This window comes from Leucopleurus acutus (assembly GCF_964270905.1).
Source record: "Leucopleurus acutus genome assembly, chromosome: 4".
NCBI classification, from domain to species: domain Eukaryota; kingdom Metazoa; phylum Chordata; class Mammalia; order Artiodactyla; family Delphinidae; genus Leucopleurus; species Leucopleurus acutus.
In genome coordinates, this window is record NC_139146.1 from 3,445,835 (window position 1) to 3,473,608 (window position 27,774).

The following is a 27,774-nucleotide window of genomic DNA, read 5'->3' on the forward strand; positions in this document are numbered from 1 at the left end:
GTGTGTTTTATAATTTTCTCCTTGACTGCAATAGGCCCTATGCCTTGTGTATTTCTTCCTCTTCCCAAGAAAGAAAAAGATGAATGAGAACTCCTGGGTTTCCGCAAGGCGATGCCTCTCACCGTTGCCTCTCAGTCGGAGAAGCAGGGAGCACAGATCGTCCCGAGGGATCGGAGAGGAAGGGACGCGTAGACTCCAGGGCCCTCAGAGGTGGTCCAGAGTAGCTCCCTGTGTTACCAGTGGGGAAACTGAGGCACAGGAAGGCATGAGCAGGCGCAGCGTGGTGTCTTCCCATCGTGGCGCCCATACTGCCGCCAGGAGGCTGTGCGTGCTGTCCGCGTCCACGGGAAGGACTGACTGACTTGGCCTTTTATCAGCCACTAGCTAACACATAACCAAATCGTGAGTGGAGATTCGGTTTCTCTTTTTTGGCCATGCCGCACGGCACACGGGATATTAGTTCCCCGCCCAGGGATCGCGGTTCCCCGACCAGGGATCGCACCCGCGCCCCCTGCAGTGGAAGCGCGGAGTCTTAACCACTAGACTGCCAGGGAAGTCCTGGTTTACTCTTACCAGGGGCAATCTTTGTGTTTCTTTTTTAATCTGGATAGAAACACCTCTGCTATCCAAAGGCAAGGGAATTCCTCTTTGACCGAACCCTGAACAATGACCCAAACCCTCTTAGCATTCTAGAATGTGGGTTTACTGATTATTTTATGAAATGAACTTTATAGAGCACCTGCTCTCTGCCACGCGTTCAGCCACGTCGTGGGGATGAACATGAATGCAGTCTGTCCCTGCTTGACTATAAATGGGCCATGAATGAAGTGAGTGCTCACGGGTGCTGTGTAGTCCTCTCCACCAGCTTTCCTTAGACAACCGTCAGGTCATAACGGATGTGGGACTTCCCTGGCGGTCCAGTGGTTAAGACTCCACACTTCCACGGGAGGGGCCTTGGGTTCCATCCCTGCTTAGAGAACTAAGATCCCGCATGCCGTGTGGCATGGCCAAAAAAATAAACTAAGGACATAATAGACGTGATGGGATGCATTTGATTTCCAATAGATTTGAGATGTCTTAATTTTACAAGATTTGCCCCATCGAGCTGGACCATATCCGGGCAGAAGTGCATTGGGGTGGGGGGCATGCATGTGTACATCATACATGTGTATGAGCATGCATGTGTGCGAGCATGCGTGAGTGCGCGTGTGCACGTGTGTGTTTAAAGCCCATGTGCAGCCAGCCACCAACCCCCATCTCAGCAAACTGACCGTCCCCTCATCTGTCAAGGGAGAGAAGCACACACCTCAGGATCACCTCAGGAGAACCCATCCTTTTTTTTTTTTTTTTTTTTTGCGGTACACGGGCCTCTCACCGCTGTGGCCTCTCCCGTTGTGGAGCACAGGCTCAGCGGCCATGGCTCACGGGCCCAGCCGCTCCGCGGCATGTGGGATCTTCCCGGACCGGGGCACGAACCCGTGTCCCCTGCATCGGCAGGCGGACTCCCAACCACTGCGCCGCCAGGGAAGCCCCCCATCCTTTTAATAGCCAGACTTTCCGGAAACAAACTCCGGGTGATGATGTCGAGTTCCTGGACCATTTAATTAGCTTAAGATAATATTTTCAGTGAGTTTTAAAATGTTATGCTTTTTAATTAATGTATTTACTTTTCAACTTTTTATTTCCAACTCATCAAAAGTTGTCGTTTTTTGGTTTTGGTTTTTTCTCTGGTGCTCTAGTCCCATTGGTGATTTTGGGAAATGAACCGCCAGCATGAAGATGGTCAGGCCTGGGGGCTCAGCGGGGGTGGGACCCTGGCGTTGAGGACCAGGGTTAGGTTTAGGATTAGCAGTCAGAGAGCTGCCACTGAATGCATCGCACGTGCTGGGGTTTCATCGCAACACAGCCCTGAGGCAGGTATTATTATAGACAAGGAAACTAAGGCCAGGGCCGCAGAGTGACCCGTCAATGGCCAAGTCACACCGGGTCTGCGTGGCCCCTGAACCCACCACTCTTAATTTACATCATTTTGCATCATTAGAGACCAATAGTGTTTTCTTAGACTACCTTAGTTCCAATTCTACTTGGTTACAATTTAATGGCTTCAAAAAAGAATAAGAAAGAGAAGAAAGGAAGCAAAAGAACTGAATGGGAAATAAGAAGGAAGGGGAAGAAGGAAGGGAAGGAAGAAGCACATCCCGTCGGGCAGAGATGCTTCAGGACCAGCGGAAGGCGTTGGACGCGCTGGGAGGTGGGGTGCGGGGGACCTCCCACCACCCGCTACAGGTCCAGCTGCTATGGGGACATTTTGGGTGTCTTTCGAACGGTCCTGAATCAATCACAGTGTTGAACCCAGGATTCTTTGGGAGGCAGACAGGATTCCAGCCGCAGCCGCTCCCCTGCCAGCTCTGTCTCTCGCTCTGAAGAACGGAGTTCTGGCTTCGAGGGGCTCTGCATGAGGCCCCGTGATGCTTGGCACAGAGCAGGGACTTTCCTCTCAATGGAGTGAAGCTGACCCAGTTTTTAGACTGTTTAAAATGAATTCAAGAGGAAAAAGTAATGTCTCCCCCAAATTTCCCAGGAAGCTGACTGTCCAGCTGCAGGGACAGACGTTTTGTTTCCTTGGTAAGCGCACGTGAGCCGTCAGATGGCAGTGTGTGCGGAGACGCAGGCCCAAGAAGCAGGGGTGGCGTCTCACCACCTCCCACACCTGCAGACGGTTGGGGGCTCGCTCCCACCTCCCAGAGCTGCCCACCCACGCCAGACGGGAGAGGCGACCCGTGTAGCCTGTACTCTCAGCTCTTTCTTTGGCGCCTGGTTTAAGACGGGAATTAATCACATCTCACGTGTCTCTGGGATTCCTTTGTAGTGGGGTCGAGTCTCCTTTTGGTTTGGGGATGGAAGGAAAGGGAATGGCCCTGTATCCAGAAAGAAAATTAGAGACCTCCCCCTCTCATTGGGACGCTCCCTCCAAAGGTCCCAAGGGACGCAGGGAGTCGGACGTCAGCCTTTCCCAAAAGGGTGCTCACTGGTAAATACTTCCCAGGGCTCGGAAGGAGCTGCCTTGTGTGATAGGAAAGACACACGCAACTCGACTTCTCTGCTTGTCCTGAATTGATCTGTCTTTTCCCGAGACTCTGAAACGGCATGTTACAAATTAGCGGCCCGGTGGGCCTCTCGTTTTATTCCTAATATTCCAAACGTGTAAGCTGAGCTCCCCATCATGTGACAGCACCTGCGTGTTATCTCATGCGATCCTTGTAAATTGGAGGGGGGGGGGTCGTCATTTGCCCATTTTACAGATCGGGAAACTGAGGCTCAGAGCTGTTAAGGAAGCAGCCCGAAAATAACACAAAGCTCCGGGTTCCTCTGTTTTCCTGGCCGTGCTCCGTTTCTCGAGAGAATCCGTTGGGTGTTTTGCGGACTGGCAGAGACTGGGGCTCCGGAAAGCCCTTGGTTTGAGTCTGGTTAGCTTGTGCACACCTCGTGGAGCTGGTGGCGTTGGCAGAGAAAACTGGCTAAATCTTGGTGGGATATCCCCCTTTTTGGAGGTGGGGCCCTTCTTTAAGCCTTGAGGTAGCTCTACAGGCAGAGTTTGTCTGGCCCAATGGGCTCCCCGAGGCTGTGGAAAGTCCTCGGACCCAGGAGGGACGCTGTGATCTGAACTCCTGGGATCTCACATTCCCAAAAGCCCTTTGGTGGGAGCCACTTAATTGCTTTTGCATTTGCAAATTACCCCGTGTGGCTGTCCATTTGGTCCATTCGGGGGCCCCTGCGGGCTGTTCAAGGATCCAGCTAGCTCACTTTTACCAGCAGACCTGGCCCTGGAGGCCTTCTCTCGGCTGGACGAGGGCAGTGGTCTCAGAGCTCCAGGTAGCCGCCGGCCCGATGTCCCTGGGGCGACAGCGCCGCCGCCAAGAGTCCCGGCCGATGTATGGTCAGACGCTCAAGGCTCCGCCGCCTGGCGACAGCCGTTGTCCGGGAAACAGGAGAGCCTACACTGACGGGCATGCGTCCCTCTGAGCCCCCTGCTCCCTGCCCCTCCTGCACGGTGCCCCGCACGCAGGCTTGTCATCACTTTGCCTCTGCAAGTAGACCCGGCAGGGTTTTTATCTTCACGTTGAAAACCACTGTCTCTCCTGGGAGACGGAGAGACAGGTGGCCGTCGGGAGTAATGAAATGTCCGTGTATCCAGAACCATCTTCACTCGTGGCCTTATCTCGTCAAGGTCCTGTAGCCCAGTCCCCAATTTCCAAGCTCTCGGGCCTGATGTCAGTCTTGTCCTTGGTGGTGCACAAGGCAGGGTGCTCCAAAAGGCTAGAAGGTCCGAGCCCTCCGCAGGCTGCAGGTAAGGAGCCCACCCTTGGCGTGTCCTCGCTATGGCCTCGGTCTCCGTGGCAGGTGGCGAAGGACCCTGGGGTCTTTCCTTTCATCGTTCCTTGCATGGGGGTCAGCGGTTTAGCTTGGGAGGCACAGGATGGGTCTTTACCGAACTGGATGCTGAGAACCGTCAACCTGCCCTCGTGTGCTTTGCTCCTCATGCTTGGTTGGAGATAACGTCAGCCCGGCTGGGTGACAACCCCCACCCCAAACCAGGCAGATGGAGAGTACAGACACCTCTTGGCGCAGCTCTAGATGGTCTGCTGAATAACAGGCGTTTGCTTGCTCTGCCCCATAGAGCATACCTCTGGTTGTCTGTTGTCCCCTCTCTACTGCTCTGCGTGGAATTCTCCCAGCGGCACAGCTCACTCGCCTTTTTGTGTTTTGCGAGCAGTGAGGTGGGGCAGACAGAGGAAGGACTTAGAGTCAGACGGCCTGGGTTCAAATGCCAGCCTCTGCCGCCCGCTGATCCATGACCTTGAGAAAGGCGCGTCGTGCCTCTGAGCCTCAGTCCTCTGATCTGTGAAATGGGTCAGGCGGGGATGAGCAGTAATGTCTGTGACGCACCCAGCGGAGTCTGACCCAGTAGGGGCTGGATCGCCGGGCCCTTCTGTGCCTTTGAACTTGGAAGATAGAAAGTATGTTCTTCGAAATGCCGAGTGGCCGCAGGGTGGTTGGCTGGAATGTCAATGAGGCATCACTTCACACATCTGCTCTCGATTTAGCGCATCCTGTGCGAGGCCCCAGGCACTCCCCAGGCCACATTCCTGCGGGGACCTTCGCCAGCTGGTCTGGTTCCTCAGCCCTTAAAAGTACGAGTGCTGGCGACTTTTCTTTGATTATTTTCCATCTTTGAGCATGACTGTGAAGTGGGAACTGACACATGGAAACCCAGAATCTATGGTGCGCTGCCCTGACAGATTGATTTTTCCCTTCCAGCCGGGCGGCGATCGGATGGGGAGGACGGAAGTTTCGACGCGGATAACAGGAAGGTAATGCAGGGGCAGACCTGCTTCTGTGGGGACTTCTCCAGCTTCAAGCCTCAGGCTCCTCCCCTTAGGTTGTGCTCCTTAGGGATTAGTGAGGGCCACATGGAACGGGGACCAAATCTAAGAGGTGATGCCACCAGCCCCCTTACAGTTAGGACTAGCACGTCTACTGCCAAAGTCCTCATTCTATGCTGTGTAACCTGGTCATGGTCTAGAACCAAGGAGATGTCTGATAGGAAAGGAAAACAAATCAAAATGCATATTTTAGGGTTTGGCCCGTGGGCTGAGTTTGCCTGCCCACCCTGGCTCAAGAGGTACGACCCCCTTTGCTTGTCTTTAAGGAAGGTAGGTGTGTGTGGAAAGAGCCCAAGGCCGGCTTACCCTGCTGTCCCCTCGTGAAGCCATGTGGGCCCTGACCTCCCTGAGCCTCCGTTTCCTCCTCTGTAAAGTGGGGCGATGCCACTGCAGGTGACCTCAAAATTCACTTCTGTTTTTTTTCTCAGCAGAGGACCAACTGGCTGCTGCTCAAGGGGGACGGAGACACTAGGACCAACTCTCCAGACCTAGACAGCCGGTCTTTGGCCCACAGTAGCGGGACTGATAGAGGTCCTCTCCAAACGATGCCAGGGGACAACATTTGCTCACGTGAGTGGTTCTTTTGAGCAAAGGAGCTGTCAGTGTGGCATGAGAGTCCTTACAGAAAAGGGGCCCGCAACCTCGAGCCAGCCCCCCCAGATCTAAGCCTTGCTCAGTAAAAACTACGAGAGCAAACCCACAGACAGAATGGCGAGCCCGGTAGGAAGCAGACCAGTAGCCGTGTGCCGGCTTCCCCTGGTGACACCCTGATTCAGCCAGCCTGCTGCCCAAGGGCCACGCCAGCGTCTCCCGGAACTCTCCAGGGCCGGCAAGAGGGCAGAAGGCCAACTCAGGCTCCTGGGCTCCTTTGGGAAAAGGGCTGGCAGGCTGCCAGGCTGGAAGTTGAGGGCCCGGCTCCCTCCGGAGCGGACAGGAGCATGGTCCAGGGGGGCGAGTCCAGACTCGGAGCCGAGAACGGCATTATCGTGTCTCCTGTGCTCATCTTGGGCGAGGGGCCGGGAGCTGGGACTACAGATCCTCAGGGAGTGCAGGAGACAAAGACCCCATCTGCCTGATCCGGGGGGTCGTGAAGCTGCAGTAGAGGTGACCTTCAGATGCCGGGCCAAACTCCCCATATAACATTCTTCACGTCCAGAGGCTGTAAATTACAGGCGGAAACGACAGCAAGCTGTTGTCTGATGCCCGCGGTAGACGGTGGGCAGAGTCTTTGGGTCTCGGCAGCTGTGGGTGGGTTTCTGTGGACGAGCTGGGGGCTTAGCTTGGAAGCAGAGGCCAGGAGGGGATGGTTGTGGACGTGAGAAAACCAAGGAGAGACACTGGCTTTGCCGTAAGACGGACCCGAGTTCAAATGGTGGCTCACCACTCGCTGGGCCCCATTTTCACCTGTGTGCCCGGCGGGGTCGTTAGAGACCCGGAGGAGGTACCACGTGTGCAGCCAGCACTTGGCCGGGCCCGTAGTAGGTGCTCATCGTCATCACCACCATTCTCGTGACTGTAAACCGTCTCGCAAATGAAAGTGCGTGTGTTCCGACGTGGGAAGAGGGTGAGAAGCGTGGAGGTGATCACTTGTTAAAGAAGACGTCTAAACAGAGAAAGCGTGTGTTGTTTTGTGTGTGATCTCTGTAAGCAGATGTCTGTGTGCCCCGGGCCCCGTCCGCCTGGGCCTCTGCTTTCTAAATGGGACCCAGAGCCGGAGCACAGGGCTGACATCCCCGTTGGAAGGTCACACCGGAGAGTCCCCCAGAGGACACCAAAGCGTTAGCCCCGGGACTCGAGAGCACCCAGGAAAGGACTATCTGGGGTCCTCAGGGTGGTCTTTTCTAGCTTCAGTCCTTCCCTTGCTGGGAGGTGGGTGGGCCTGCATCTGCAGCTCCCCGCGCTGTCTCTCCTCAGGGGGGCAGCTGCTGTCCCCAGGGAGTCCCACTTACCTTCCGGCCTGCCTGTGGCTTGGGGCTTAGGGAGGTGGGGACACCATCTGGGGAGAAGCCTGGGCAGGAGACGGGCCACCCCGTGGGGGCCTCCGTGTGCCGCGCTGACCCGTTCGTGTTTCCTCACCTCTGTGCGCTGATTCCTCGTCTGCACGTGCTGGACGAGGCGCCCGGCGGTCGTCCCAGGCGTCCCCCAGGCGGTGGACCCTGTGAGACCCGGAGGCTGTGCAAGTGTCTTGGCCAGTCACACACCTTCAAGGTCTGTTTGTCAGCCCCGTTCCTTGCTGCCGTGTTCCGATCTCAAGCTGCAGGTGTAGCCGCGGATGGGAATGGACCGCCTCCCATCCAGGTGCGCCCGGCCGGCAGGAACTGGAAAGCCTATGCTAGAATTCGTGCTCTAACTGGGGCGAACCCTGCAAAGTACAAACAACCTGCGTGTGTGTGTGTGTGTGTGTGTGTGTGTGTGTGTGTGTGTGTGTCCTCCTCCTTCAGGGATGCAGGCTCACAATGACCATGACAATGGTTCTGTCATCCCTTCGCTTTCTACACGTTCTGACGTCAGTTCCTCTGAATGGGAAACCCACTGTGTTTAACAGTTGCAATTGTGCCTTTATTTCTGTCCTGGTGACATCGCCTTGTTTCCCAATGTGCATGGAAATAGCAGCGAGGACCCAGGCTGCTGGTCGTGCCTAGGTCAGGCGTGCCTAGCTATCTGCCGGCCTCTTGAGACATTTGGACGGGATGAACACACTCTTAAACTGAGAAGAGAGGGGCATCCGCCTTCTTTTCTCGGGCTCCTTCCAATCTCACCATGTAGCCCCCAACTGTGAGTCCATCGACACCAGTTTCGTTTGCAAACAACCGTTATTGAACAAAGTGTTTGCGTGTGGCAAGGCACGCCTGCCTGCATCCCTGGGACATCCCTCTGTAGCGCCCCAAGGAGGGTAAGATTGTGACACTCAACACAGTGGGCGCTCAATAAATGTTTGTTGAATTGAGGTGCATTAAATTCAACGGGTATTTATTGAGTACCCACTCTGTGCCAGACGCTGTGTAGGGCACCGAGGGGGAGACCGAGAAGAGCAGCCCCTGACCCAGAGACGCGTGCAGGGAGCTGGGACAGGCAAAGACGCCGTTGAGAGCAAGTGCACACGCACCCTGCCGCCGCCTGCCTGCCTGGGGTCCCCCGTGGGCTCTCCGGGGCCACACACAACCTCATCCCACTCATGACACCATCAGCACATCTCACCTGAGACTGAGTTCATCATTCAGTCATTCATCCACCCCTTCACCAGACATTAACTGAGCACCTACTATGTGCTGAACACAGTGCTAGGCAGCGGAGAGGAGGTGGTGAATATGGCCCAGTGCCTGTTCCCCAGGGAAGCAGACAACTGACAGACCAGCGTGACATCCCTCTCCGCTATGGCAGTGGTTCTCAGCCAGCACTGACGGCCCCTCCGAAGGAGGTGTCATTGAAATACACACTGTATGACAGACAGCTCGTTTTCCTTTATGCTACACTTAGGGCATTACCTGGACTATGCATGTAGTAGGTTATATTATTGCTGAATCTGATTTCTGCACAGGAAAGGGATGGTATTGAGTGTCTGTTACAAGAAGAGGGTCTTGAGCCTTACAGGATGGGATTCACTGCCCCAGCAGAACACGAGGTGGTGTGGGCCCCCCTCCCCTGGTCTAGACCCTGTGGGCCGGCCTGCTGCTCCTCTGGGTCCCCCCTTCCTAACCCTTCACGTCCTGTCCTCCCTTCTGAGGTTTCCCACATCCCCTCTGGGTGGTCACAGGTGTGCTGAAGTAAGACAAAGCCCCCTGAGGGCTCAGTGACCCGTGGAAAGGACCCCACCCTGCCAAAGGGAATAAGGCCCTTCCTCAAATCCCAGCACGCGAGGGGAGTTAGGGTGGGCTTGGAGGTCGGGGTGAGGGAAGCCCCACCTTAGAGACCAAGGCAGTGCAGATGGCTGGTCCCGTGGGGACCACTGCACACCCACCCGGCCTGTGGTTTTGCCGTTTTACGTCACCCTCTGTGTGTCTGTCCCCGTGGAGTCCCATCCCCTTGTCTTCACCCGCTGCCCACCCAGTCCGGGCCTGGTCTGGGGCTGGGATCCGAGATTGCTTCCTGGGTCACCCACCCCCAGCGCCCACCAGTGTGAAGCTCGGGAGACAGCACCTCTGTCCCACTTTTCCTTCCCTGCTGGCAGGAGGAAAGCGGGTTTGAGGCCTGGCCAGAAGTGGCTTTCCTCACCCCCTGTTAAGTCCTCTGGAGCTTCCAGGCAAGAAAAAGTCATTCTCACATTTCTTAGTCCACGGCTGAAAGAGAGAGAGACCTGATTCGCTGTCTGCCAACCCCATGAGAATTTTGGGGGGTTGGCCATCCTCAGTCTGGGCATTGGGACCTGAGGACCCCAGGGGCAGGATCCATGAGCGTCACCCTGACGGGACTTCAGTCCTGGCCCTCATTTTTGGACAAGCAAGAGAAGGCCCAGAGACAGGGTGTGACCGCCGAACAGGTCCTGGGGCCGGAGCAGAGGCCAAACAGACAGCACCCCAGCCCCGGGAGCTGACGGTCCAGAGGAGGCGGGGACACAGACAAAAAGCACGTTAGAAAGTAAGGCCCATGGCGCGTGCAGGTCGGGGGACCAGGCGCTGCCGATGGCTCGGGGAAGGGAGATGCTGAGTGAGCAGGCTTGAGGGCTGCAGGCTTGAAGGGGTAGGCGTGGGAGTGAACCCTCCTCACACAGGCGAAGCCTGGCTGCTGGGCCCTGCGGGAGGGCTGGAGCCCGGGATGCGCAGGGTCACAAAGGGCGCTATAGGCCTTGGGAGGGCTCGGCCTGGCCTCGGAGTGGAGGACGCACCTAGGGGTTCTCAGCAGAGCCCCGGCCGCCTCTGACTGAGGTTTCAGCCGGACTGTCGGGGCAGGAGGGGAATTGCCGTCATCCAGGCTGGGGGAGGGCTCTGGGGGAGGTAGTCTTTTGGGGGTGTCCTGGGGTGTTCTGAGCATCAGTTTGGGAAACAGGAAGCCAGTGGGGAGGCGGGAGAGGACAGCCAGAAACAGCTGGTCCGTGCATGATGCTGGGAATTGTCCTCTCTGTCTTCTGGGGCCTGGGGTCAGTGCGGCAGGGCCGTGAGCAGGAGGTGAGGTGATGTGTTTTATGTGTTCAAACACGGACGGGCAGCTTTGCAGAGGATAGACTGGAGGCTGCTGGGCCGGGGCTCAAGGGACTGGGGTGTCCAGATAAGCCATGGGGAGGCCCCCCTGAACCGTCTAAACAGCAGGACTGGTGCAAGCAGTCGGGGAGGGGCGGGGCGGGGGGCGCGGAATCAGGAGTGGCCGGGGCGTCCTGGCGCAGGTGGGTGGGGGCATCTCTGTTCACAGCTGGGCAGGAACAAGGTGGGTTCTTCACGTTGAGGCCCAGGGATGAGAGAGCTCGGGTCAGCGGAGGGGGCGGGGGAAGGCTGCGAGGGAGAGGCCCGAGGGAGCTGGAGGGCTTGCGTCCGGCACCCGGCATCCAGCAGGTGGCTGGGACTCCCCTGGGGCAGAGCCTGCTGGGGAGGGCATGGCCCGCCCGGCCTCCAGCTGGAGGGACAGAGTACCCCCTGCTCACGTTCGGCCCCAGCAAGAGCAGTGAGGGTTCCAGACGTCAGGGAGGGGACCTCGGCCCAGGAGAAGCCACCTCCAGGTGCGAGAGGGGGGCACCAGGACAGAGCCCTCTGCCGTTCCCTGGGGGCTGGCTGGGACTCTTCGCTTTTAGCAAAGGTCCCTGTGCCCCCCGTGATGGGCAGCCTTGCCCCCAGCTGGGGAAATGGACAGGGTGTGGCCTCAGATTTGTGGGCAGGGGCGCAGGCAGTGCCTGAGACCCTCAGGCGTCCGGGGGAAGGAGCCCACGTCCCAGGTCACAGCTCTCAGGGCCTCCTCTGTCCCCCTACACACAACTCTGCCCGGGTCTTGAGGTGTTCCCACCCACCTGGGAGCTCTGTCTCCCCTCCCCCGACCCCCACCGGGAGCACCTTATCTATGACCCTGTGTGTCCTTTTCTCCCCCGAGGACTGTTAGCTCCTGGGGAGCAGGGTCCAGATGGGCCCCCCGTGCCTCCCCCTGTGCCCACAGCAGCCCCCCAGTGAGTGCCCACGGGGCGGCGGGTGCCCAGGTCTTCCCTCCTTCGTGGGCCCCAGCACGGTGGGGGCTGGGGGGGAGCGACAGAGTGCATGAGATCACGTGAGGGGTCAGCAGAGATGGCTAGATGCGGGTGCGATCCCGCTGGGTTGAATCCTAGCCTCTCACTTGCTATGTGACCTTGGGTACGAGAGCAAACTTCTCTGAGTTTGGAATCGCCTCGTCTGTAAAAGTGGGGATGTTCCCGTCCTCCTGGCAGGCGGCACCCGGGCTTTGGGGCTCAAACGTGGGCATCCTGTGGGCGGAGCCCCGGGGTGTCACACAGAGCGGGTCAGATCCACAAGCCAGCCATGGTGAGTGGACCCCTCTCACTTGCTTCTGAAGCCTGAAGCTCAGACGGCCCAAGGGGCCTCCTGTTCATGTTCCTAGGGGCTGAAGGGGGTCCCAGCCCCTCCTTCCTCAGACGGGGATGCCAAGGCTCAGAGAGGGGACCCGAACCTGCCCAGGGCCACACAGCTGCAAGCTTACACGTTCGCACATCAGTGAACTGAAAACCGTTCACCGTCCCAGTGAAACTGACGAAGATCTGCCCAGGGAAATGGCTTCCCGACCGTCATCCACAAAGCACCCTGGATGCTCTGATGAGCCGTGTGCCTGCAGCTGCCCCTGGAATAGTCATCCACCTGCAAGGGGCCTCTCCTTGCCCGTCCGTCCAGTGGCTCCTCTAACCTCTGACAAGCCAGCCCAGAAGACGGACAGACCCAAGGACACCCAAGATCAATCCCAGCAGAATGCTGAGGGCAAGGTTGCCACGGGTGGGTTTCTGGGAGGAGGTGACGGGGAGCCTAGTTAGGCTGAGCTTGGACATGGGGCGTGGGCAGGTGTCCAGTGGTTACAGGGCCTGATACAACTCAGGGTCACGAGTACCCAGCTGCCACCTGTCCAGGTCCGGCACACCTGCCTTCTCCCTGTGTGCCTTCTCTCTCTCTCCAATATACACACAGCACACACTCTTAAGGCCAGCCAATGCCACAGGCCAGGCAGGTCCCTAGAAGACTCCCACGCCTGCAAGCCCTCACCAGGGCAGAGCTGCTGGAGCAGATAGGGTTACTGGTTCCCGAAGCTAGGGTCCTGGGAGATTGTCTCATCCTCTTCGTAACAATTTGATATTATACAGGTCACTTAATTTCACTAGGCCTCAGCTTCCTGAAACGTAAAATGGGCTCATGTGTAATGCCTTGGCTTGTGACGGTCAAGAAAATCTCTGAGTACGTGAGGGGACCTTTTAAACGGGTGGTTCTCAATCGCGGCTGCACATGGGATCCTGGGACCTCGGAAATCTACTGATGGCTGGTCCCATCCCAAGAGAGGCCAATTCTAATGGGTCTTGATAGCATCCCAGGGATGTGATCTCTCCCTGCTCTTTCCCACTCAGTACAACTGAAAGGCCCAAGAACAGTAGGGCAGTAGACAATCACAGAACCCTGGAGGGTAGAGAGAGGAAGGTGGACTGGCCAGAGACCTGAGAACTTAAGGAAATATGCGGGACCAGTGTCTCTCACCTCCCATGCAGTGGACAAGGTGACCAAGTAGATGACTGCCCTCCCTGGTACCCAGCAGAAGGCCCCCTGGCACCCAGCAGCCTAGAGAATAGGCCCAGGGAAACTGCTCCATCCATGGCTGGTGTCTCCCACCCCCACCTCGGGGTACGGGGCAACCGGGGAAGCACCTGTCACACCAGGCTGCTACCAGAAACACCAGGTGGACGCAGCAGACCAGAAGAGCACTTTAACTAAACTGACTTCGGACTCACAGCCCATAATAAGCCATGTAGCCCCACATGTTAAACCTAAGCACAGGGACAGCCTGCTGACCTGGAAAACTTAGCTAGGATCCAGGTCTCCCAACATAACATCCGAATGTCCAGGATGCAGTGGAAAATCACTCATCACACCAAGAATCGTGAAGATAACTATTTGAATTGAAAAGGCAATCAACACATCCTAACACGGAAAAGAATCAGATATTGGAATTATCCTGAGAAGGATTTTTAAGGCAGTCATCGCAAAACTGCTTCAACAAACAATTGCAAATACTCTTGAAACAAATGAAAAAGAAAAAAAGAAAATCTCCCAGAAGAAATACAAGTTATAAAAAAAAAGAATCCAATGGAAATTATGGGAAAGAAAAATAAAATAACCAAGATTCAAAAATTCACTGGATGGGTTCAATAACAGAATAGCGGGATTTGTCAGGGGAGAGAATCAGTGAACTTGAAGATAGAACTACAGAAATTATCCAACTTAAACAGCAGAGAGAAAATAGCAGAAAAGAATGGACAGAGCCTCAGAGACCTGTCAGACAACACTTGTATCACTGGAGTCCCAGAAAGAAGAGAATGGGTCTGAAAAATATTCAAAGAAATAACGCCTGAAAACTTAACAAATTTGGCAAAAGCCATAAACGTCACATGCTCAAGAAACTGAGTGAACCCCAAGTAGAATAAGCTCAAAGTAATCCACACCAAAACACACCATAATTAAACTTACAAAAACTAAAGACAGAAAAAAATAATACTGAAAACAGCCTGAGAGAAAAGACATATTATACTCCCTACCGGGGACACCAACGCAAATGACAGCCAACTTCTCCCCAGAAATCGTGGAGGCCAGAGGAAGATGGCACATATATAATGTGCAGAAAGACATTTGCTGTGGATGTGAATTCTGTCTTGGATGGAAATATCCTTCAGGAATGAATGGAAAATGGAGACATTCTCGGACAAAGGAAAACTAAGACAAGTTTTCACTCGCAGATGTACTTGGCTCAAGGCAGTTCTCCAAACAGAAAGGAAGTGATAAGAGAGCTCGGAAATTCAGAAAGGAAGAACATCACAACAGGTTAAAATTAGGGGTCAGTATAACAGACTGTCCTTCTTGTGATGAGTTTCTTAAATCATTGATGATCGAAGCAAAATTTGTTACACCATCCGATATGGAAACTCAGGGCAGGTAGAAGAAAGAGCGAAGACAGTCATAGTTGATGAGTGAGGAAGATGAAGTGGCCTGAGTGGAAGTAAGGTCTCTACACCTGCTGTGAGACCAGAGGCCGGCAGCCTGAGCACAGGGGAGTTTAGAAGCTGGCTAGGTGACTGCAGTGCATCCGGGTAGAGAACCGCTGGTTTAGAGCAGGTAAGGCTGGAGGTGAGGGCATAGTTGTTCTCAGGGCCCTAAGGGTTTCCAAGCCTTAGTGTGTATCAAAATGCCCTGGAGGGCTTGGAAGTCACAGACCGCTGGACCTCAGCCCCAGAATTCTGAGTCTGTAGGTCTGGGGTGGGTCCTGAGAATTTGCCTTTGTAGCAAGCTCCCAGGCGTGGCTGGTGAGCTTATTATTGGAGACGCCACTTTGAGAAGACGACGCTGGCATCCCCAACTGACCAGGAGCTCCTGGGTCTCAGCTGACGGTCCCTTAGATCCTCAGCCCAACAGCCTCACATGCCCAAGTGTGCCTGGCTCTGGGTGTAAATTGGGAAGCAGGTGTGTCCTGGAGGGACCTCAGGACTGTAAGTCAGGAGGCCCTTGTCTTGTGTCCCAGGGCTGGATGACCTTGGGCAGGTCCCTCTGTTCCCCTTCTGTGAAATGGGAGGAGCTGGCTAGGTCACTTACCTGGCGGAGCCCAGGGCAACCAGGAGGGGCGAGGGATGCCCGGCAGGTCTGGCCCCGCTTCTCTCCCTCCAGCTCCGCTCTCCTCTGTTTCATGTATCGGAGCTTTCACATCGATTTCCTGTGACAAGAGGGCTCCTTGGCTAAAACCAGCTTGAGAACCCTGCCCTTGATGTCGTGAAAGGCCCTTCCTAACCCACATCTGGAACATTCCCACAGACTACCCTGGGACAAACAAGTCCCCAGGCAGGTCCCCAGCTGAGGCCTTTCCTACGGTGTGACCTGTACAGAATGTCTTCTCTGACCCTCCACCCCACAAGACAGGCGCCTGGATCGACCAGCATCCTGTGTTCAGAAGTGGGCCTTCCTGGAGTGGGCGGGCGGGTGGACGGACAGGCAGTTCTGTGCACGGCGCCCGTCTCACCTTTGGAGGCTCAGTCCTCCGGTTTACAGCCTCGTGAACACAGAGGGATGGGACCCGCCGTCCCCGCTGAGCCCTCGGGCAGCCCGGTGGCTCCCAGGAGCCAGTGCTATTGCCTGAGCTGTGGGGGACAGGGACCCCCAGATGCAGCAGACATGGGCCCTGCTTCTTACAGGCCCACAGGCTATGGAAAGACAGTTCAGGCAGCCGGGAAAGGCCTCCTAAGGGTGCTTCTAAGGGTGGTGGAGGTCCCCTGCCCCTCCAGGGGGCCCAGGCTGTGCCCCTTGGCCTCCCTTCTGGGGCACATCCCACACGGACTTCTGAGCCAGGAGTTTCCGCTCTGCTCTCTCCAGACGTGGCATTGAAGCGGTTCACTGGGGAGGTCTCAAAGTCCTGGGCCCCCCCAGAGCAGCCAGGGATATGGTCAATGGAGGGAGACCAGGTGTGGGATTCCCACAGGGAATCCAGGGCCCAGTGTCTCAGACTGGCCCTTTGAGAAGCTAGAAATTAGGATTTTAATGTGAAATCCGCCAACTGCAAACAGCTCAAGGGTTTTGAAAAAATAGTCTGCAGGCCACCTCTGGTGGTGCTGGGCCTCCGCTGGCCGCCTCTGGCACAGGTTAGCACAGCCCTACCCTGCATGGGGGCCCCTTCCTCCCTCTGCCCCCCGCTCTCCTGGTCAGCCAGGTGAAGAGCTTGACCCGGTGATAGAGGCTTCCAGAGGATGCAGGTGCCTGCCAGGCCGGGTCGGGCTCCGTGACGTTCCTGGTGTCATGGGCGGGCTTCGGGACGTCCCCAACTTCCTGGCTTCATCCTCAGTCAGTGCCCTGGGGATAGAGGTCTCGAATGAGGAAGGTGGGATTTTCAGGGCCGTCCCATGTCACCTGCGCAGCCCCGCCAACCTGGCTGCATGCGTGACAGCTGTGCTGTGTCTGTTTCAGGGTTCCCCTATTCCAAGTCTGACCCTGTCCCAGGACATGGCAAGAATGGCTTGGACCACCGGGTAGGTACTCGGCCCCGCACGCCCTCCCCAGCACACGCGTACTAACGGCCACCGTGAGCTAGGGCGGCTCCCACAGCTTGGTGACCACACGGCCAGGAGGACGGGCCCTGGGGACCCTGCTCACCCACCCACGTCTGCCTGCTGCTCTACCCAGGGCCAGACCACCACCCGGCAACACCCCTCCTCCCCTCTGCCCCCAGCCCCCAGTCCCCAGGGAGACCTCAGTGTCGGGGGGCAGGGGGCAGCGGGGCCACCCAGAGGAATCAGACCCTCTTTAAGGCCCTCCTGGCCGTCCTTCTCCTGTGACCTGGAGCCTAATAAGGGTCTTAAAGGATGGAGGGGTTTCGTGAGCCATGTGGGCCCAGAATCCACTTCCTTCCCTGGAGCGCCCTTCCTCCCCGGCCCCCAGTGTTAGTACCATCACCGTGGTTACCACTGATGATGCCCTTAGCACTGTGACCGTTACTGGGGCCACACCGAGGGGCCGGCTTTCTCTCCCAGCCGAAGGCTGCCTTGACTGCCCCCTTCCCAGCTGTCTGAATCCGGGGACATGACAACGTGAGCCCACACAGCGTGGTGCCTGACTTGTCCCCCGCAGCTGGGCCCTCGTGTTTGTCCCTCTCCCCACAGCTTTGCTAGGTCTCCAGTGAGGACCCCTCAGGCGGAGCGGGCGTGATGGCACCAGACGCCCCGCCAACCCCCCAACACACACACACACACAGACACAGACACACACACACACAGACACACACACACAGACACAGGCACACAGACACAGACACACACACAGACACACACAGACACACACACAGACACAGACACAGGCACACACACACAGACACAGACACACACAGACACACACACACAGACACAGGCACACAGACACACACACAGACACACACAGACACACACACACACAGACACACACACGCACAGACACACACAGACACACACAGACACACACACACAGACACACACACACAGACACACACAGGCACACACACACAGACACAGACACACACACAGACACACACAGACACACACACACACACAGGCACACACACAGACACACACACAGACACACACACACACAGACACACACACACACACACACACACACACACACAGCCCCAGGAGACTTGCTACCATTGAGGCAGCCTTTTCCCGGTCGGAGGAGGTTTGTCCACAAACCGAGGCCATTCACCCCCCAAGAGAAGCCACTCAGACCTCAGTCCCCGTGTGTTGCCCTGGGGCAGTCCCAGCAACAAGTGTGTAACGCAGGGGACAGCGACCCCTCAGGCAGACCTCAAATCCAGGGTCCGGGCCATGGGGCACATCCAAGAACAGGGACGCCACCATGGAAGCTGCAGGTGTCCTCGGGCCTTTCTGTCATTCTCGAGCTCTGTGGGCCCTGCTGCTGTGTGTGTCCGGGGCCCAGGTGCTTCTGCATGGTTTGCTCGAGGGAACCCCGCCCATCCCACTAACCAGTCCCCCCCACCCCGTTTATTCAGAATGGGCCGAGCTGGAATGGCACGTAGCATGCTTCTCTGAATTCCCTTCTAAGGACGGATGCAGGGGACATGAGAAAGCAGGAGTCCACAGCGCCGGGGAACGTAGATCCTTGGGCTCAGCGTGAGGGTCCCGAGGGCAGTAGCACCAGTCAGAACGTTCTTTGTTCACCCGGCACGGCTGTGCTCTGATTCCGGGGCCGTGAGTGCCGAGGTCACTGCCGAGGCGTTCCACTCCCCAAGCCAAGTCCTGGGGTTTCTCTCAAAATGTGGGAGACAAGAGCCTGAACGTCAGCCCTTCCAGGCTTGCGTCATCGGGGGCGGGGTTATGCATCCTCTAGGGAGAGTCCCTTCTTGGTTGCCAGGCTCCCAGCACCTTGAGGAAGGCGCGGCCTCCGGAGGCTCCACCCCCAAGGAGTCTGGGAACAGCGGATCCAGACACTCTGGCGGGGACACCATCTTCAGGCCTCTCCTAGAGCAGAGAGCAGACTCTAAGCTTTACAGAGTCAGAGCTGAACCCTCCGGGAATGTTTCCCCTGCTGGCCTCAGGGTGGGGAGCAGAGTGTTAGAAAGCCTGTGAGTGAGGCCTTCTGCACATCTTGGGGAGTCGATAAAGATGGAGTTCATCACCACATGAGGATTTTTAGCGTTTCACATTACAATATCCAGGAGATTGATAAAAGTTATTGCTGACTTTTTCGGGGGATTCTTTTTTCCCTACTCATGTTCTCTCCTATTTTTTTTTCTTCACTCTTTCTGAGACTCTAACGTAATCGTACGCCTGCTTCTCAGCTGAGAAGCCAGGTGCTTTGAGGACCAGTCTTTTACGGATTAACCATGTCAGATGAAGTCGTTTCTGAAAGGATTCCAGGTGACCTAAAGTAAAAGCCCAGATACAGAGTGACCAAAAACCCAGTAACACCAAATCCCAAAGGAGAGGAAGAGAAAGCAGTAGGAGAAAATTACATCAGAGACACACAGAACACTGTGGGAAAAACCACCGACGCTTAGCTGTGCGCTTCCTGAGCGTGACCGGTTGTGTAGTTCTCTTATTGTCAAATGGAAGGAAGGAAGTCAGTAAATCAGGGGAGGCAGAGATGTGCCTGGTTCTTGTTCCGGAAGGGATTTGTCACAAGGGGCCAGCACCATATGTCCCAAAGCTTGTTAAAACGTCCTGATAACTAGCCTGTCACAGAGCCTGACACATGGTAGATATTCACACCTCTCTGTAGAATAAATAGGGAAACAGCCACCCACTAAAGGCTTTCCTGTGGATGAGACAGCATTGGTTCCAACATGTGCCACCCGGTCTGCTATTAAGAGACTGACCGCTGGTCACCAACAGATCCACACGGTAGCCCCTTGGAAGGAGTCCCATTTTGAAAAACGCTGTTGCTAACTAAGAACAGACTGAATTTTCCTACTAAATGACAAAAACTGTCAGGTTAGATTTTTTTTTAACTAAAAGAAGAAAAACATGTATCATCATGAGATGAACACAAATTATTTTTTAATGGATTAGAGGTCAAAGGATGGGAAAGAGATACCAAAGTCACAAGTAGAAGGAAAGCATGGTGGCAGTATTAATGTCAGATAAGGTAGAAGTTAAGGTTAAGATGAATTAGTAGAATTTGTGGTAGAAAGAACACTAGCTCATGATGACACAAGTTATAAAGCAGTTAACGGCATTCATAAATTTAAACTTGCCAAGCAACGTGACAATGCCAGAGACCTTGATAAAACGCAAGTATGGTAGGCCATTTGAACAGGACTCTTTTGAAATCAGACATGGATCTAGTGAAGGAGAAAAAAAGTATGGAGATCAATTTAATAGTGCAAACCGCGAACTTAATCTAATAGGCATACGAAAAAATTCGTATATTTTGAATCGGGTTTTCACATATCCATAAAACATTAATGAAGAGGTTCCTGTATGTCACTACAAAGAAAACCTTAACAAATTTTAAAAGCCGGATATGCTGGAAAGAGCACATGCATTATCATCAGGCAGCCCCGAGTTCAAATCCCAGCTCTGCCACTTCCTGGGTGTGTGTTTGGGCAAAAGTTACTTAAATTCTATGAGTCTCTATTTCCTAGTCTTTAAAAAAATTATCCTTACCTCTTAAGGTTATTGCCAGGACACATAACGTTGCAGTTGTGAAATCTTCTAAGTTCTATAGCATAGTTCCCAAACGAATAGTTATTATGAAAGCTAGTCTCTACTCCTTCTTACTTCCATCTCAGTGGCTAGTGAGTAAAATGGCACGCTCCAGTGTGAGCTTTAGCAAGAAAAGAACAATGGTGAGATGGCCATGATTTCCTTCTCACCGTTATCAATCCCAGTATAATTTTTGAAAAGTAAAATGCACGGGTTAAATTTTTTACAGTTCCATATATTAGCTGTGTGACCTTGGGCAAGTTGCTTCACGTCTCTGAGCCTCGGCTATTAAATGGTGATAATAATCACCACTTGGCATTTAGAAGGCCAGGAGTAGAGAGCTCTTTCCCTGCTCTGGACTGATACCGTGACACCCCCCCCCCACCGCCTCCACCCGGGGGACGCCCCACCCTCCCTCCTGAGAGCCTCTGGCTAGTCTCAGAGCCTGGCGGACCAGAGGAAGCCGGTTCTGCTGCCCGGAAGTGGGTTTCCAACTGCCCAAGGTGGTGGCGGTGGCCGTGGAGATTACAGCCTGTGATGCAGGGCAGCGGGCACTAGGGGGCGGCATTTCTCTTTCGTATCGCAGCCGGGCCAGGTGGGAGGCAGGTTTGCCTTGCCTTATGCAGGAGCGTCCCTAACCAGGCAGGTGCACGGGGGTCCTTGTCAGTGGCCTGAGAAAATGTCTGCAAATATTGCTCTTGAAAACTCCCAAGGGGAATCATTCAGTCAAGTGGAGGAGGTGCAGGGTCACGGAGAGTCACCGGCAGGTGAGGGGCTGCCGGGCTCTGGTCCCAGTGCTGGGACTAAGGTGAGGCATTCAGGGCACTTACCAAAGGACTCAGTTATCAAGGTAAACAAGGTAATACAATGTTTTGAAAACTCCAAATTAATGAAAAAAATCCATGATGGACAAAGTATCAGAAATGTAAAGACCAGCTCCAACCCTCCACTTAGGTGCTTACCCGCCTCGCCGCCCTCGTCCCGGCGTCTCTGGGCCTCAGTTTCCCCTGTTCAGGATGAAGGACTTTGGACTCGGTGCTTTCGGAGGCCTCGTCCTGCCCCCGCGCTCGCTAGGACTCTGACCAGCTCCTGGCTTATCACCTCCTGCAGTAAATTAGTGCTGAAAGCTCTCTCCCTGTAATACAACCCAAGGGTGAGGAATATAATCCCTTCTTTAACTGCAGAGCTCTCTCCGTGGAAATTTAACCCCCGTACCCAGTTCCAGAAGCGCTGGCCAAGACCCCTGACCCCGTGTCAGACTCTGTACCAGGTGCCAGGGATACGTGCACAAATAAAACATTGTTCTCCACCGTGGGCAGCGGATGCAGGACCAAGACAGTCGGACAGGAGAGGGACTGACTGACCCTGCGGGGCCTCAGCACCTGCATTGTGGGGCAGGAACCCTCTGTCGAGGTTTGCAGGATGACTTTTTCAGGTGGGCAGAGGGAAAGAGAATTCCAGACAGCAGAGTTGGCTGCTGGTACCATGGACAGGTGAGGGAGGCACCTGAGACAGGTGGCCGGGTCCATGCCCCCTCCGAATACCATCCCTGGACCTCATCAGCCATCACAGCCACAGTGATTGTACGGGGTGCTCACGACGCTAGGGGTCTGTGCTGGGGACTTTACAGACACCGGCCACCTGAGTCCCTGGGGACAGTGCGTCTGGAGGGAGCAGAGCCGTAGCCCTAGTGAGCCGCCCTCCGGGTCCAGGCCAGCTGCGGGCCAAGGGGCCGGGCGCCCTGGAGCTGTCATCACAACGGGAAGGAGCTGGCTGGACAGGCAGGGGCAGCTCAGGCCTGAAGGTGGCGGGAGGTATGTGAGCAAACCCGCCGCGTGGGAAGCCGGCAGCCCCGACGAGTGTGGGCGGCCACACGGCCCTTCCAGAGCCCGGCCTCAGTGGGCACCGTGGGCTGACCCTCCTCCCCGGCCAGGCCGCCAGGAGCCCGGCGACAGCCTGTGCCCTGCAACCTGCCCCCTGCCGCCCTCTCTCTTTCTCTTCCAGAATGCCAATCTGGCCCCTTGTGGAGCAGACCTGGATGCCAGCTGGGGCACGCGAGGTACAGGAAGCGGGGACCCCGTGGGTCTCTGGCTGGGGCAGGGGTCGCTAACAGGTTTCCACGAGTTTCGTTCTGAAACCACCCCCGACCAGGGCCGCTGGCAGAAGGCTCTGAGCATCGTGGAGTCGCGGAGCCTGGGGCAGTCATGTCCCTGCCTCTTCCGGTCAAGGACTGGTTTACCTCCATCCTAAAGTTGCCGGCGATGTTCCCTCTCCTCTCCCCTCCCTCCGGTGCTCCCCGCCTCCTAACTCAGAGGCTTCTCCACTTCCTGACCCAGGTGCTCACCTCTTGAGCACTGCCAACCCCACCCTGACTTACTTGTCACTCCGGGTCACCTGGGGAGAGATCTGTGTTTGAATGTCCGTCCCACGCCAGGGCTGAGGCCAGCCCACACCTGCTGTTAAATTCTATAGCAATAAAGGAGGCAGAGACACAGTGAAAAGCCCGCGGGTCTGAAGTTGGGTTAGATGCTGCCCCAGCCCTGCTCTCCGTGTGGCCTCCCAGGGCTTCACACCAGCAGGGTGGCCTGCAGGGAGGTTGGTGTTACTAGAGAGACCCGGTCACGTGGCAGGTGCCTGCCCAAGGGCTCTGCCAGCTCTGAGCCGCCGGGCCCCGCTATGCTCACTCATGATTGTCACCCGAGGGTGACCGGAGCCTGCTCTCTTGGGCTGCTTCGCGCTGGATGTGGGAGTGGAGGGAGCTCTACGTGGCCTCCAGGGCCCCGGGCTCAGAGCCGGGGCGGCCGGGACCCTGCATGGCACATGGGGAAATTCAAGGACCGGCCCCCCGGTGCCCAGCCCCTCGCCAGGGTCTCCCTCCCGAGACAGGCTTGCTTGTGGCCGAGATCCAGAGATGCTGCCCTGTGGGTTCTGCGTGCTCACGGAGGCCTCCCATCTGTACGACTTTAATTTTTAACAAGCCGCTTTTAGCCTGGAAGGAAAACCTTTTTAAAAAGCTAGCACGCGGAGCTCTGTATTGAAAAGGAGGAGCTAAAGGGTCACGAAGGGAAAACAGTAAGAGGCAGGGGGGTTCGACCCCAGCAAGGCTGCCTGTCTCCACGGGGGTAAACCGAGGCAGGCCCGGACCACCGGGGAGACAGCAGCACGGCTGAGGGAGAACACAGTGCCGTGTCTGGCTCCCAGTCTGGCCTGCAGCCTCCCAACCATGCCTGCTGCTCTGGCTTCCCGCCGGAGATCCCAGAGCCCGTCCCCCTGCAGCTCGGAGGATGCCGCGGGCGAGCGGGGATGGAGACCGCGAGGCCCGGCCCACCGCAGGGTGGGGGTCCTGGACGGGCTGCTTCCACCTTTGGGCCGAGCTTGTGCGTGTTCTAACCCGTCCCCTGTGGTCTCTGCTTTCTCTTACAGAATACAAGGTAAGAGGGGCCGCCCGCTCCCGCGCTGACCTCCTGCACCTGCCCAGGTTAAAAGTTCCTTTTGTGCTTTCCCTGTGAAGTGTGTGTGTCAGATGCAGACGCAAGTATGTACCTCTCCGCTGGCCTCGGGCTCAGCTCTTCTGTCCCCGCACGTGCTTACTTCCCGGGTGAACCCGGACTTTCTTCTCCCCGCAGATCTATCCTTATGACGCCCTCATCGTCACAAACCGAATCCGCGTGAAGCTGCCTAAAGACGTGGACCGGACGAGACTGGAGGTGAGAGGGGCCCCCAGGGGTGGAGGGTCACGTCTGCCGAGCGAGTCTCTGCAGCTGCCTTGACAGCCACAAAGTCGACGTTCGTCGCCCCCAAGGTCCCCGTGGCGACCGCGCAGTGCCCGGCGATGGACTTGGAGTCAGGTCCCTCGTTGTTTCAAAGACCGGAGAACATGGTCATGTACCCAACAAAGGTGGCTGTGCAAAGGGGGGCACAGCTGCTTGCGGTTTGGGGCAGGAAAGCCTTCGTCACTGTGCTTAACTGGGTAACATTCGCCTCTTCCCTGAGCGCTGATGTTCAGAAAATCGGCCCAATTCGTGGCTTCTTGTTGGACCACACTCATCCCGATCTTGAATAATACTGAGCTCTGGGAACAAGTGTGTGTTTACAAGACCCGCAGGTGAAGGGCACAGACATCTGTTGCCCAGGCCCCACCGCGAGCCACGGGCCCAAGTGGCCAGAGCGCGTACTTCCTCCATCCTCGCTGTCCTCCCACGAGGAGATCAATGGCCCCAATGGACTTCACCTCCCGAGCCACGAGCCACGTCAGGAAGGTTTCACTGGGGTGAGGGGTCTGGAGGCTCCTGAAGGCCTAGGGCCACCTGCCCCACCTGTGCCCCGGGGCTGGGAACACCTGAAGCAGAGTGTGTGTCCGGCCAGCCCCTGCCCTGCTGCTTCTGTGGGCGGGGGCTCAGGTGGCTTCTGGGAGGGAGCTGTAGGGGCGTGGATGTGGCTGAGGGGCACCAGCAGTGCCCCGGCGGGGCTCAGGAGGGCTGCCAGGTGGGAGCCAATCATCTGTAAAGAAACACCGTCTCAGGTGGAGCCCTGATCTCCGCCCTTTAGGATGAGGATGCACCCACTGGGTAGGTGGCTGTACCCACGAGAGGTCACATAAAGCCCCTCCCCCAGGGTACGGGGTAGTGGTGGCAAGGAGGGGACAGGGACGCCGGTGTGGCTGCAGCAGTCGGGGGAGGCGTGTCCGTTTTGTCTTTTCTGTTGCAATAGTAGCAACTTGGCCCGAAGTGGTTTAAGCTAAAAGGGAGTTGCCAGCTCCTACGACTGACGACTGACGGGTCCCTTCGGGTGGGGCTTAATCATGTCTGCAGACCCAGATTCCCTCCCTCCATCTCTTGAATGTTTCCTCTGTGTGTTGGCCTGACTGATGGACAGATGTTCACCTCCCCTCCGCCGGGCTCAGCGTCTGCAGGGAAGAGACTTGGGGTGCGGGGGCTCCTAGAGGGTCTCTGAGACCTGGGGCCTAGAGACAGGGAGGGTGATGCTGGGCTCACAGCAGCAGCAAGGGCTTAGCTGCAGGGAGGTGGGGAGCTGAGGCCGGGGAGGGGAGGCAGCAGAGCCAGCATTCCCATGGATGCCGTGGTCAGGCAGTGCAGCCCACCCGCTGAGTCTTGGAGTCCCCAGGGTGTGGGCAGCATCTTGCCAGCAGAGGACCGCAGAGCCGAATGACCCCAGGGCCTCTTCTCAGGAGGCTGGCCACTTAGCAGGACATTTGGACCTCACCCCATAGAAGAGGAAGGACGACTGACCTGTTAGGAGGTGTGCGGGTCATTCCCGGGGCTGGGGGCGGGGCAGCGGGACCGGCTAGGAAGCTGGGGTGTGAGTGGGGGGCAGGGAGAGCACGTGGAGGTACTCCGAGAGCAGGAATGCACAGAGCAGGCCCTGAATCAAGCTCTGGAAGACGAGGTCCTAGGCAGCCTCTTCCGGGGCCTCCCCCGCGGCGATCCCCGCTGCCTCTGCAGGGACACACTCTGGCTCCTGCTGAAGGTGAGCCCTTGTTGAGGGTGTGGTCTTGTCCCACTGCCGTAAAGCAGGAGGGTGTCGCTGCTGGGTGACTCAGTCAGGAGCCGCCTGAGGGGGTCCCGCTGTCCTGCTTGTTTGTTCCTTAAGCGTGGGTGCCCTGAGGGCTCCTGGCTCCCACCGTGGGGCGGGGTGGGGGGGGTCCGCTCAGCTCCTGACGCAGCAGCAGCCTCGGGGCCACCCGCCCCTTGGGACTTGCTACTTCCCTCTTGGGTCTGGGGTTCGCTTTAACCAACCCCCACACCCCAACCCTTATTTTCCTACAGTACAGAGAGAAGGTGCAAAACATCAAGTGGCTAATACGTGTAAATGTTTCCCTTTAAAAAAAAAAAAACCTTGGAGGACGGGGGTAATGGGTTTAATCACCCAAATCTCCAAGAACACACCCAAGGGTGCGTCTCTCTGTAATCATTCTCTTCCTGATCTCAGGCAAGCCGGGAGGCAAATTGGAAGCTTCTCACAAACGGCGCGTCCCACAGCCTTCGGGGTTTGGAGCTGGGGTGTGAGCCAGGAGGGGCTCACGAGGGGCTACCTCCCAGCAGGAGAGAAAGGGACACCGCTGTTTTTATTTCAGGGGAGAGAGCTTTATTTTTAATATAAAAACAATTCGTAACTCTTGTAAAAGTCCAGAAAAACACAAAGAATGTAAACATTACATGGAATTCCCCTACCGAGTCAAGACTCCTGTTAGCTCCGGGGCAGACATGCTTCCGGAAATCTCTTTTTTTGCACAAATACCCAGAGATAACTGAACTCTCTTTTGGATAAGTAGCCTCGTACTGTTTATGCAGTTTGACGTCTGCTTTTTCTCTCTTAAATGTTACGTGAACATTTTTCCGTGCCGTTTCATGGGGGTCTGCCCGTCCTTTTAGATGGCTGCGTGGTGGTCCCGCATCCCGTTCCGAGGCCGAAAACTGTGTGTCCCAACCTGGGTGGATTTGATGAGTTTCCAGCAATGGTTGGTGGGGGGGGTTGCTGATAAGATTAGGGTGTGTGCAGGGCCTGCACTCCTTTAATCTGGCCTCAGGTGGTCTTTTCTGGAATGAAGAATACTGACATCTTCCATTTATTGGGGTTCTAGTTCTATAAAGAGCTCAGAATATATTGTTCTGTGTATCCCTCGAGGTGGAGCCAGGACCTGCCCCAAGGCTGCACTAGCGTTTCTTGGCCGATCTTCCCTTGTCTCTGCATCCCGTCCCTTCCCTGATTAGCAACTGTTCGAATCTTCCCTTTGGAACTCAGGGAAGGTCGTGGTGACTGGAGTCTGTTCCCTACAAACAAGAAACGGGGGGGGGGGGGCACAGAAAGGCTTCCATGCCCAGGAACTGCACAGTGTCCTGCTCAGCTTCAGTTCCACACCGGGGAGGGTCCCAGGGGCCAGGCTGTGGAGGCCATTGGCTGGAGCTCGGTCACATGGCAAAGCTGCAGGTCTGCTGTGTGCTCAGCAAAGGGAGAAGACGGACGTGGGCAGACAGCTGGTGGCTCCCACACACCTCTGTAGGGTCGGTCCCTGGAAGGAGGACCACTCTGTCTGTCGAATGGTCAAGGCTTGTTATCCATCCTTTACCGCCAGAGTGCTTGGCCGAGTCTCACTGGTTTGGTGAACACGGGCCAGGCACTGAGCTGGGCCCTAGGGGGCACACGATGAGCAGAAACCAGCATGAGCTCTGCCCGTAGACTCAGCTTGGTGGGAGGCAGACGTCAATCAACTGATGACCCAAATGAGTGTGTGAAGTTACACACCAAGGTAAGGGCTCTAAAGGAGAGGAGGGTGGGCCTGTGAGCGTTTAAAAGGGGGTAAAAGTTGATTGGTGCAGTAAGTGTGCCTGCTTGTGTGTGTGTGTGCGCGCGCGTGTGCACCTAAGGTGAGTCATGGCAGGTAGGAAGAGAATTCCAGGAAGAGCACACAGCAGGTGCAAAGGCCCTGGGGCAGGAGGCAGCATAGGCTGTTTGAGGAGGAACTAGCTGTGCTTGAGT

The 27,774-nt window shown here is 56.3% G+C and overlaps 1 protein-coding gene across 1 annotated transcript in view; it reads left to right on the forward strand.

Moving 5' to 3' along the window:
• Positions 1 to 27,774, forward strand: part of ABLIM2 (actin binding LIM protein family member 2) — a gene marked incomplete at its 5' end in the record, with an annotated part of 142,895 nt that overhangs the window by 104,519 nt on the left and 10,602 nt on the right. The window contains 7 exons of the mRNA XM_082837689.1: positions 4,229 to 4,348; positions 5,320 to 5,372; positions 5,873 to 6,014; positions 16,550 to 16,611; positions 22,282 to 22,336; positions 23,701 to 23,708; positions 23,904 to 23,984. Coding sequence (XP_082693815.1) covers positions 4,229 to 4,348; positions 5,320 to 5,372; positions 5,873 to 6,014; positions 16,550 to 16,611; positions 22,282 to 22,336; positions 23,701 to 23,708; positions 23,904 to 23,984 — 521 coding nt within the window. The remainder of the gene's footprint in view (positions 1 to 4,228; positions 4,349 to 5,319; positions 5,373 to 5,872; positions 6,015 to 16,549; positions 16,612 to 22,281; positions 22,337 to 23,700; positions 23,709 to 23,903; positions 23,985 to 27,774) is intronic.